This window comes from Anastrepha ludens, chromosome 2, assembly GCF_028408465.1.
Source record: "Anastrepha ludens isolate Willacy chromosome 2, idAnaLude1.1, whole genome shotgun sequence".
In the NCBI taxonomy this organism is placed as follows: domain Eukaryota; kingdom Metazoa; phylum Arthropoda; class Insecta; order Diptera; family Tephritidae; genus Anastrepha; species Anastrepha ludens.
Genome location: NC_071498.1, coordinates 21,993,788 through 22,006,191, shown reverse-complemented (window position 1 = coordinate 22,006,191; position 12,404 = coordinate 21,993,788). Strand labels below are relative to the sequence as shown.

The following is a 12,404-nucleotide window of genomic DNA, read 5'->3' as shown; positions in this document are numbered from 1 at the left end:
AGTAGTCAGAGGGAGCCAAATCTGGATAATAGAGGGGATTTGAAACGATTTGGGACCCTATTTCCATTAATTTTGCGACCACAACTGCTAAAGCGTGAGTCGGTGCGTTGATGTCATGGAAAAGGAAAATTACTCGACTTCCTCGATTCAAACAAATGCCAAACACAAAGAAATTGGCCGATCCGATTGAAATTTGGTGTGTGATCTTACAAGATATGTTACTAACTAAACATAATCTCAATACGTGCCAGTGGTGCCATCTCTACGACTTCTCGAAGGACCCTCATACATCAGAATGCAGTCTCATAAAAAAATGTAGAATTGTGGTATGCCATAAATTGATGTAGTAGAACACTTCATCGACTTGAACACCAGCATTAACACCAGTGATGTCATCTGTTGACGAGTATAAGTTAGCTGTGTACAGTTCTCGCCCTCGATTGGTTGTAACGGTATATGGGTGAACATTCCCCTTACATTTTCGAGGAATGCTGTTGACATGTCAGTCCCCAGTTAGCTGAAAATTCCAGCCGTTCTGGTAATATAGCACCGGCTATCGGCCGCAGTTGCCGAATGGGTTGGTGTGTGACTACCATTCGGAATTCAGAGAGAACGTAGGTTCGAATCTCGATGAAAGACCAAAATGAAGAAAAACATTTTTCTAATAGCGGTCGCTCCTCAGCAAGCAGTGACAAACCTCCGAGAGTATTTCTGCCATGAAAAAGCTCCTCATAAAAATATCTACCGTTCGGAGTCGGCTTTAAACTGTAGGTCCCTCCATTTGTGGAACAACATCAAGACGCACACCACAAATAGGAGGAGGAGCTCGGCTAAACACCCAAAAAGGGTATACGCGCCAATTATATATATATATATTGGTTTAATACTTTGTTGTTGTTGTAACTTTGTCCTGTCAATGTAGTGTAATCACCGGTCGTCTTAGTCTAGCTCATCTAACTGTAGGCCCAGGAAACTTGCTGTTTCGACAGGTTGGGTCTAGAGCGAGAGGGGTGTTAGATGAGTGAGTTTGATGGGGCATGTGAAAAGGTGGTTAGTGTTGTTGTTGTTGTTGTTGTAGCAGCATAAACATTCCCCCTACCTACATACGGAGAATGCTGCTGGAGTGACAGTCTTTGGCCGGATATAAATCCGGGTCGCTTCGGTAACGTAGAACCGACTGTCGTGGAAACGAGGTGGTTAGTATCGTGCGAGGTGCCTTCACATGCCGAACATATGTTTAGTATGTCGGGGTCGATTCGGGATAGCTAGGAGTTTAACCTGCTACAGTATCCAGAACGTAATTGCGCCAAGTTACGCGGTATTCTCGGGGAAGTTGAAGCTCTTCGTCTGCAATGGGTGGTGGTTGGACTTCGATGACGGCATTCGGGGGTCGGTAGTTTAAGAAGGTGGTAAGAGTCTCCCGATGAATGTTGTTAATTGTCTGTCTTTACACTGTCCGATCCAGTAATTGTCGGTCTGTTTTGTCCTGGATCCCGTCCGCGTAGTTAAGGAGTTGCCACCTGACATGCCTGGGAGGTGACTCAGACTCAAGCAGGTGTCTGCATGCGTGTGACCAGCGGTAACACCCTCACAGGAACTGCTTGCTGAGCAGTTTATTATGGTCCTTCACAGGGAGCATATAGGCCTCGTCATGTAGATGTTGTAGTGGGGACATCAGTACAGTGTTTTGACAAGTCTACCAGACAGGCGCAGCATAGTTTAAAACCGGTCGGCCTATTGCCTCAAATGTCGATAGCAACATTTCTTTGTCTTTGCCTTAAGTGCTGTCGGCAAGCGATTGAGGACCTTATTGCGATTTTGTACTTTAGTGGCAATAAAGAAAAAGAGCAAACTCCTTTGTCTAGGTGGTGAAGAGGGTCGCCGTGGACTTCGTGGGCGTTAATACTCTCGATCAGTCTACGAAATCGACAACTAATTTTTGATACTTTCAATATATGTACATTTGTGCATGCTTGACCCGCAAATAATTTATTAAATATTTAAGTGTAAAAAACAATCATTCAACTCATTTCCCACAATCAATTTCAATCCGAAAACATAAAAGGCTCAGCTACGCATTTGTTCCTTTGTTCACATATTTATACATACATTTTTTTAATGATTTCTTTGAGAAATAGTTGACAAAAAGAAAGTAAATAAGAATTTAATTTGAATGCTTTCAAAGGACACCAAAATATGCTATAAATTAATTTACAACAATGATTGCTTAGTTTTTCTTTCATATCTTCTCATACATACAAAGTTATATATTTATTACATTCCACTAAAGCGGTCATATTTTCTCTTCTTAGTATACACGCGTCTATGAAAATCTGTGCAGACATCACAGAATGATTCTTTTATTTTTATTTATTTTTTTCAATATACTCGTACTAATGAAAAATCTTAAATGTACTCCAGTGATGACATTATCTTTATATTTTATATTATAAATATTATGTAGCATTGGCATATGAAGACGTACGTGCATGTGTACATCCATTTAACATTTAAAAACTACATACATACCTACACTATATGCAACAGGATGCTAACCAAGAATCAAGTGCGCCGGAAAAATTTTACACTTTTAACTACATTTGATTTTCTACGCTTGTCTGTCCCTTTAGCAGCATGTCCGGCCGTCAGCCGTTGATTTTGGCGGCCATATCATTCGTTCTACTGTTACATAAGGTGGACTTAGAGTCTAAGAAAAATCGTCCAACGCTGCGTGAGCTTTAGTTGATTTTGTTTTTTGTCTCACCTCCGCGTAATAATTCAGAAATAGTTTACACCTTTTCTGTTTATCTTTATTTTTTCTAAAACCGTCGGTTATTGTTCCGCCCACCGCGGTTACGCCCACCTCCGCCGCCACCAGCGCCGCCGCCCCGACGGTTACCGCGACGCTGATTGTTGCCGTAGTTGTTGTTGCTATTCATGTTCATATTATTCATGTGCATGCCGCCATTGTTGTCGTCCGGACCTGGTCCGCCGCCACCCCCTTTGGAGAACATATTATTGTCGCCATAATTCATGCCATCATTGTAACCCGAGCTTGGGCCATTATAGGGTCCATTGTTGCCATTATAGCCATTTTGATTAGGCGGCGGCACCATGCTCGGACCGCCATTTGAGCCACCAGCCAAGAGCGGTGCGCTCCAAGGATTCATCGGTTGTTGTTGTTGTTGTTGCTGCTGCTGCTGCTGGAAAGGCGGACCCACTGCCCATGGACTAGGTCGGTTCTGTTGCGTTTGCTGCATTGGGGATTGCTGTTGCTGCTGCTGTTGATAATGCTGTTGTTGCTGAAAGTTTTGTTGCTGCTGCTGCTGTGACTGAGGCTGAGGTGAATCGCGCGCATCATCCAAGAACTCAGACTTTTGTGGCCCCTGTTGAGATTTCAACTGCAGCAAGCAAGGCAAAAACGGTTTCTTAAGACTTAGCAGCTCGCGTACGCACACCAGTTGGGCGCTATGTTGTCGCGGTTCGAAGCGTGTGCGCTTCGACGGTGGTGAGCTCTCACGCCCCTCTAATGTGGGCGACAACGAACGTGAACGATCGCGAATCGGCACCACATCGCGCAACTCGTCTAATTTACCTGCATCGATATACTTATTCAAGTAGTCAGGCCCCTGCCGTATGGCAACCATTACACGCGAATCGGGATGAACGCGTATGAAGCGATTGTAAACGAGTAGACCAACAATGGCCTGCGGATCCATGGTGGTCAGCACGCCACTGGCCAACATTCCTTCAATAGTGCTCTCACTAATCTGTTGGTGCGACAGGCCGCTAGTGTCTTTGGGCTCCCGTATGGACAGCTCGTCGTGAAAGCTGCTTTCATCAGAGCGACGGGCGCCAGCCCATTGTGCTTGGAAGTTACGTGGTATAGGCTTACTGTAGGGCACTTTCTTCTCGCGATCCTTGTCACCTGAGCGCGACGGATCCAAATCCAGGCCAGGAATGAATCCCTTATCGGCAGTGAGACTTTCGGTAAACTCGACCTTATCCTCAGGACCCATGCCGGGAATGACAGCGTCATCTGGAAGCATATTTGTTAGTAAATTAGTTGGCCGTTCAGCGCTAAACAATAAAAAGACGCCTCTGCATCCTCACCATATTCACAGTCATCCAACGCTGCTAAGCTCGCAGGCAGCGTATTCAAATTATACTTATCGCGCATCAAATCACCGGGACGGTTACGTGTCCAGAACTTGATAGTGTGATCATTTGAACCTGAGCAAAGTATATGGCCCAACGGGTGCCAAGCTAGTGTCCAGACGATGCTGTCATGTGCGGTCTCTACACAGCCAATTTCCTTATCGGTGCTAAAAACACATTAACATTTTTTAAATGATACAAATAAAATTCTGTTTTGTACACTCAAATTACCCAACATTCCAAAACAGTATCGAGCCATCAGAGCCACCCGAACAGAAGAGGCCCTCGTGTATCGGATGCCACGACACTGAGCTGGCCTCCTTTTTGTGACCGCGAAATACTTGCATCTCTTCGCGCAAATTGCGCAAATCGAACAATTTGAGCAAATGGTCACGTGACGCAGTAACCAGCCAGTTACCGTTGTCGTTCCATTTCAAATCCATCACTGTCGACTTATGCGCATGACTAGATTAGCGGCAAAGAAAGGAGTCAATGAAGATCAGGTTAAAGTAATTCATTGCAATTGACTTACAGAGTAGCCAGCGCGCTCCCGCTCTTTGGATCCCACAACTTTATGGGCTGCTGGTTATCTTTACTGCCCGACACAATCAGTCCTTTTTGTGGATGCCAATGCACACATTTGACGTCGGCGCCATGTCCTGGATGTGAGAGAAAGTAAAAAGTAGGATAAAACAAAAAGATATTTAAGCGACTGAGTATTTTTATTTTATTATTTTGTTTTAGATTTCACAAGAGCAAATGCGCTAAATTTTCTTAAAAAGGGCAATAATAGAAATTTTCGAGTGGCTCTGCATTTAATTTATTAATTTCAATCATACTAAACTTGTGTGCCAAGCTCAGGCTCAGGTTTCGATTTAGCTTTAGATTTTAGTTTCATTATGTTTAAGGGAGCGATAAGCGCATTGTCAAAATCATTTTAGCTAAATTTTCAGTTTTAAACGTCTGCAGTGGCTGCGCTGGGGAAAAAACGAAGACGACTCGGCTTTCTCTCTTTGTAATGCATTTCAACTTTTAAAAGGCGAAAGTCGCTGCTGCTAGCGCTGCATTTGCTTTAGTTTATTTAATAATTTATTATTATGTAAAAATTTAATAAATAAAAAAAATTGGGGAAAAAAATATTGAAAACAAAAAAATATAAAAATATTAAAAAAAAATAAAAATATTAAAAAATATATAAAAATATTAAAACAAAATATAAAAATATAAAAAAAATATATAAAAATATTTAAAAAAATATTAAAATATTAAAAAAAAAAAAATTTAAATAAAAAAAAATTATAATAAAAAAAATTAAAATAAACTTTAAAAATAAAAAATATTCAAAAATAAAAAAAAGCTTGACAAATTTCTAATCATACTAAACCACTCTTACATGATTTACTTTGGATTTCTGCTAATTGGATACTTTGTGGTGGACAAATTTTCAATCAATGCCGTTAGGAAATTGGGCTAGCATCCTTATTATACTTCTCAATACTGTTGCAATTTCTATTATTTATTTTTATTTACTTTTATACATCTAACATTTTATTACCTCTCAAAACGCGCTCCTCCTGACAGCGTAGAAAATCCCATATACGCAATGTGCCATCGTCGCTGCAGCTCACAAATTTACTATCCGTCGGACTGAAACTGGAAGTCGTAGGAAAAAAGAAGATGTCAAACGATAATGTCGAAGGCAGGCGTTAGGCGACGATTTTTTTTTCAATTTTGTTTTACGTAGCAATGTTTTGTGCATATTTAATGGAAGAATATATTTGTTTTTATTTATTTTAATTGCAAAATTAGATTATGCACCCAAACATAAAAAATTAGTCAAAAGGAAAAAAAAAGAATTTATTTTCAAAATTACTCCACTAAAAATATGTTAATATACAAATAACTATGGTTAGGGCTAATTTATATTAAATTCGTTATATGTATGTATTTTTATTTTGTTTTTTGTGATGACACTTTTACACACACATGTATACAATAAGAGAGCATCTGTAGGCACTGACAATTACAATAACGGTACAGCAAATTACGAAGCTGAAATACGAGCAGTCCGTTCACTGCGCACGGTGATAGGCGAAATGCAGCTCGAGTGAAGTGAATATTGGTTAGTGTTTTATTGCGTGGACTTGTTAGGAATAATTCAGACCTACGTATAATTCTTACAATGTTGTTATTTGTAAATAAATATTAACGATTGTCAAATAAGTTAACTTAGTAATTACAAATTAATAAACTCCCTTTGCATTTAAAGTTGTATTAAGGGCGACGCTGCAGAAATGGCTCACTTATCAGTGCTGAATTCAGGATTACACACTTGAAATCCCCGAAAACCAATTCAAAATATATGTGGAAACACAAATTTCTGCCTTCCCATAATATATTAAAATATCACTGCAGTTCACTTTTATTTATTAGCTGTATTTTGACTTTTTATTTAATCTATTAAAATATACCTAAAAAACATTTTGTCAAATTGTAATAAAAAGTCCGATTGAATTTTTATGCAAAAATCTTTTATTGAGTTTTAATGAACAAAAACAAAAAAAAACACCCAACCCACATTTGGAATAAAAAGGCAAAATCTTTGTGAAATATTATTATTTATTTGGTACGCATTATCCGGGTTTCCGCATGCGGCCTAAAACCAATTTTCATTGCAAAATCATTAAGTTATGCGAGAGGAACCCTAATTTTTGTACTCTGTTTACTTTTTGTACTTTGTCTACAAAAAGAATTATCCTCTCTATGCGTGCTTCGGAATCAACAGTAAACACAAATTGCTGCCTAAGCGACGTCACGCAATTGTCGTGTGGACAAATGATCAAATGTGTGGGTGTCCCATTCAAGCAGGTGAACAACGCTTTGCCTCTTTTTATTGCAATTAATTGTCAACAAACCAAAGCGGCAGGCGGGAATTGTGAACGAGAAGGGAAAACGCAGCAAAAATGTTGAAATTTCCAATTTTTTAGTATTGAATAAAAAAATCAACTTTTAATTATTTTTCTGAATTTGTTTTGCTTTATTTGTACGCTAAGGAATCGTATGAAAAAAAGTTGTCGTTTGCGCTTTATTTCAAAGAAATGTTTGGTAACAATAGTAATTTGCTTGTACATTTTTCTTGTAATTGGTTAGATACGTTAACAAAATTATTTTTTATGGAAATAAAAAAAAATATACTTTTAAGGCTCAAAGTCTTCTTTATTTATTTATTAACAAAATTCGCCTTATCCCTACCAATAAATACGTAGTAAGACTATATTACTATTATTAAAGTTTATACTATATATAAAAGTTTAGAAAAACACACATTCAACATCGCACATACATCCATACAAAAGCGAAAAAACACAATAAAATATATATCAAACTGCAAATACAACCTGGTTTGGTAGTAATATTTCCTTCAAACGTCAACATTTCGAACAACTCTAACATATCACAGCTTAAGCCTATATCACAAATTAAATTTAATGCCGCCCTGAAGCTGCCCTGAAGAATGCTCGGGTTCACTGATTCCTACTCCTTGTAACTCTCTCATCGATGCCTGTACTGAAAGTTCACAATTTAATTAAAAAAAAAACTTTCATTTACTCAACGAAATTTATTAAGGAAAAATGTTTTTTTAACCCATCATCAGTGTGATAGAAAATTAACCCGGTCATCGTGACCCAGATTATGAATCGCATCAAATTTCTAACGTTCTAATGTTCTAAATTTAAGGATTTGTCTTTGAAATGATATATAAACTTCTTAAATTAGTATATTTCGGTGAAAAACTTATTCTACACACCTTCACACTTTTACTCTAAAACCAAAAAACGCGCATTTGAAAATATCACAGGTTATTTGAACTAACCTGACTTAGTAAACTGCTACAATAACAACCCACCCCGTCTGGTTCGCACGACAGTCCGTTCTGCGTTACTGGAACGACCCGAATTTATGCCCCGCCAAGGACTGTCACTCCAACAACATTCCCCTACATGTATGGGGAAAGTTTATACTACTACAACAACAACAACTCAGCCTATCGCCAAATTAATAAATTAAAAACGTCAATGCTGTGATTTTTATTCTCAAAAAACTAAGCAAGCAAAAATAGTAGAAAAGAGTTTCAATTGCTTGTGGTCGATGCAACTAACAAAAGTTAGGTTATGGCTTAGATGCTTGCCTCCAAAAACAAAGTCCCTCACTTTGTTCATTGTTGCTATTCATTTTCATTAATTTTTGTTCCTGTAGCTATATACACATATGTACGTATATATTATATACATTTGACACATACACACATACTTTATTAGGTGTTCGGTCAAGCTTCACTTCTACATTTTGTTGTATATGCCTAGAAGTGTTTCACAAACGGGCCGACCTGCTGTGTAATAACTTTTGTTGGCTTTTAATGAAATAGTTTATTCGTGCCAAAAATACACTCGGTGATCCCTGAACATTACTCAACATTTTTTCTTTTAATAATCTTTTTGATTAATTACCTCCATTTGAAGACGTCAAAACTGTCACGCTTATTTTCAAAACCTCGACTTTCACATTCACACAAACACATGCACACGCACGCTTATTGTATCACTCATTCATTTCTTTATTTTTATATTATCGACAGCAAACAAACAACAACAATATTATATTGTTAAAATATTTTGTATCAATGAAATTCAAATAAGTTTTAGCAACTACTCGTATCAAAGAGAAAATTATAATTAAACAGTGCCTCTCCGAAATACACAAAAAATATAACGTTTGCGTTCGTACCATCAAGGTCGCAAAACGTATACCTAATACTTTTTATTTCATCGCACATTTTGTTAAACTCGATATACTTTATTGAAATCAAACTAAATATTTTATTACTGTTAGGTATTACTCAAACAAATTGAAGTTAAAAATAGCAATGTTTCAAACATATTAAGGGGAGCACTAAAGTGTTTAATGAGATATTCAGAAATAGTAGATATAGTTTTAAGAAATTGTACACTAATAAGAGAGGGCACTGTAGCTGTGGTGGTGTTTGTAGTAAACGTAATTTCATGTACGAGTAATAAAAGTAGAATAGTATTGGAATTAGTAAGCTATACCTTATTCCCCTAATCGCCTCCTTGTGTGCCTGAAACATTTTCACGTTATTCATATTCGATTGCCAATATTTGACATAGCCCGAGTGATCGCCAGTCACCATCCAACTGTCATTGTGGGACCATACCATTGTACGTACGGGAACATCATGTGCCTGTTGTGAGCAAATCATCGGTGCATATAGTAGTTACATTCATTTCAACGCGTATCCAACAAAGTCATTCGATGTGATGATAAAAGTCAGCAAAATTATAAGATTAAGAAAAAAATATATGTATACTTAGTTTGTGTCAAAATAATAGCATCAAAAATAATGTCGATTACAATGTGTTTCTAAAAACTTTTGGTATTACTAAAAAGTTGCATACAATTTTCACAATTTTAGCAAGTCATTAATTTTTCTAGTCGAACTCAAAATCAAGATTGTTTCTTTTGGAACTTTTAGTTCTCTCCACTATAATTTTTATTTCACTAACCTGCAAAATGGTTTCAAAATTGAAAGTCAATCCATTCCATAGAGTGAATTCACCTGAGCTGGCACCGGTGACCAAACGTCTGCCTTCTGGTGTCCAGGCGAGTGTAAAAATAGGACAACGCATTTTATTTGTGGCAGTTTTTACAAAGCGGGTAGTCACTGCATTCGACGGGTTATCTAAGTAACTGGACGGTGGCAGAAGCTCGGGTACATAAATACTTTCGGGTTGTGGCGCATGTCGATCTCGTTGATCACGTGTCCATAAACGCGTCTAAGACGAAAAAAACCATTTAATTTTCAGACGTTAAACAAGTTGTTAACAAATATATTATACATTTACCTCTAATGCTTTTACAATAGATGCGTTGTAATCAACCGTTTTACGCATGACACTTTTTCGCAAACGCTTGCCATCAAAATCATCCTGTGTCATGCCGAATGGCCTCTGAAAACCACCGGGATTGAAGGGTTTAAAATATGGGTGGCCCGGTTTGCCGGCACCGCCATGATGTGGATGATAGTGATTGCGGTGATGTGAGCCATAAGAATTGGCGCCACCAGATTGAGATGGCAATAGTGTTGCATTTGTAGCTAATGCCGAGGGTGCTGTCAATTGTGGTGGCGGTTGGGAAACATCAGTTTGTGGAAGTGGTGGAGGCTGCTGGAATTCCATGTCTTAAACTATACCTAAAACTAATTGGTAGATCCAAATTCCACTAACGATGAATCTGCTAATAACAATACAGACTTATTAAACAATTGAAATATAACGCATGAATTAAGCATATTCATTTTGAGTTTGCAAGCGTGACGCTGTAGCAAATACATTTTAGCTTTTGTCTGGCGGTACACTCACGCTTCTACTTTCCGGGCGAGACACGCTGGCAAATATTCACAATTACTACACTGAATATACAACTTTTCAAATAAAAGTTATCTTCAATTTTTGCTTTATATGCTTCTAAATCTAAATATTAAGACATTTTTTATCAAAATTGGAAATCAAATAGAAACTCTTGCAAATTTTCTGTGCGAATGAAGGTTGAAGACATCGCGTGAAAAATCTTTTACGTCTAAAAGTCAACGAAGTTAGCTGCAGTTATGTTTCACAGTTTCTCTGTTGTATTCGTAAAGGGCTATTAATGTGCAAAATTATTTCCAACCACCTGAGTTTAATGCAATATAAACAATTAAAAGCGAGTAGTAAAATATACTTTGAAATTCCAATTTAAGGTCTTAACTTTGTTAACAGACAATAAATAAATATAACAGTCAAATTAAAAGGAAAAACCCTAAACGAAACCAACACTATAACATATATTAAGAACTTAAGACTAGTACGGGCCTCTCAATAGAAATGTTGTTATAATTTTTTGTGTGTAAAATATAATAGCATATACATATATATGCGAGTATATTTTCCTGTGGTTCCTTTAGTTCGGTTCGGCCTCAAGTGCTGAAGAAACTTTGACATTTGGTAATTGACAGCCCCAAAACAGAAGAGCCCAACGATGTGACTTTTCCTTTATTCCATAATGAAGGACGCCTATATTTCCAAGGCGTATCCGAACAAAATGACTTAGTTTTTTCTTGAAATTAAAATTTGAATATGTCGAGCCCAGGAGCATCAAGAGATTTCGTGGCTCCTATATACTCAGGCTCAAAAAAACAGTGGATATAAAGCTCTGAAAAGAGGGTAGATAGTCAAGGGGGGAAGGGGAAAAGTGTCAGAGAAATAGATAGGAAAGAATAGAGACAGATATAAAGGTAGTTAGTCCTGTGAGAATTTTCCAGATTTTTTGGCAACCCTGTAAATATCCTCCAGTTTAAGAGAACGAATATTACTCATTCTCACGACATCAGAACACAAAACTCGTAGGCTTGCTCTAGCAAAGACAGGATACTCACAGAGAAAGTGTTACGTGCTATCCGCCTCCTTCAAGCAAAACAGGCACATTGGGTTCTCAATGATTCCAATGGTGGTCATATGCTGACCCCATGAGATGTGTCCTGTAATAATAACACCGACCATCAACCGAACGTCTTTCCTTTCAAGTTTTAGTAGAAAGTTTAACAGTTTTCTGTTCGAATTTGTCACAGCCCATCGCTCTATATGTAAATTGCATATATAATCGCTGATCGCTATTATTGGCTCTGGGCCTTCTCCAGGGCCTTCAGTTCAGCCTGACAGTCACTGAAAACTCCAATTTGTTTCCCGCTCCATCTCCTCTCGATTATCCATTCGGCTACTTCAGGCTGGCAAAAATTTCCGTTTGGAAAACAGTTGCCATTTCCCCCACAGCATAGTGATACTTATTACTATCGTTTAAGTACCATCTGGCTCCAGACCCTATTTCATTCTTGGACCCATCGGTAAAGAAAATATCCGTCAAACCTCCAATGCATTCTGGATTGCTCCATTGTTCACGTAATGGAAATCTTTCTTCAAATTTCCTTCCTAATGAAACTATGGGTATCAGGTCGTCTTTAGGTGCCAAAAAACAGTGGATACTGCTCAGATAGCAACTTAAAGATTTCTTTGTGCCCCGAAGTTTCGTCTTCGGGCCAGAAACCATATTGCTGGAGTCTACACATTGCTTCTTGTTGTATCTTAAGATCCAAGGGGAGCAATTCAAGCATAGCATTTAGGGCATCACCGAAGGTT

General features: G+C 37.9%; 1 protein-coding gene across 2 annotated transcripts; it reads right to left on the bottom strand.

The window, feature by feature from the left end:
* Positions 1 to 1,958: 1,958 nt before the first annotated feature.
* On the bottom strand, positions 1,959 to 10,858 carry LOC128864858 (pre-mRNA 3' end processing protein WDR33). Of its 2 annotated transcripts, none has more exons than XM_054104623.1 (9): positions 10,596 to 10,858; positions 10,080 to 10,470; positions 9,741 to 10,010; positions 9,267 to 9,418; positions 5,714 to 5,811; positions 4,691 to 4,817; positions 4,390 to 4,623; positions 4,114 to 4,325; positions 1,959 to 4,039 (listed from the first exon to the last, which is right to left on the bottom strand). In XM_054104623.1, exons 2-9 carry the CDS (start codon positions 10,410 to 10,412, stop codon positions 2,820 to 2,822), a joined length of 2,646 nt encoding a protein of 881 aa, XP_053960598.1. In that variant the 5' UTR covers positions 10,413 to 10,470; positions 10,596 to 10,858; the 3' UTR covers positions 1,959 to 2,819. The 2 variants fall into 2 exon arrangements, with proteins under 2 accessions (XP_053960598.1, XP_053960594.1); XM_054104619.1 differs by having other exon boundaries at positions 10,080 to 10,467; positions 10,596 to 10,856.
* Positions 10,859 to 12,404: the final 1,546 nt, after the last annotated feature.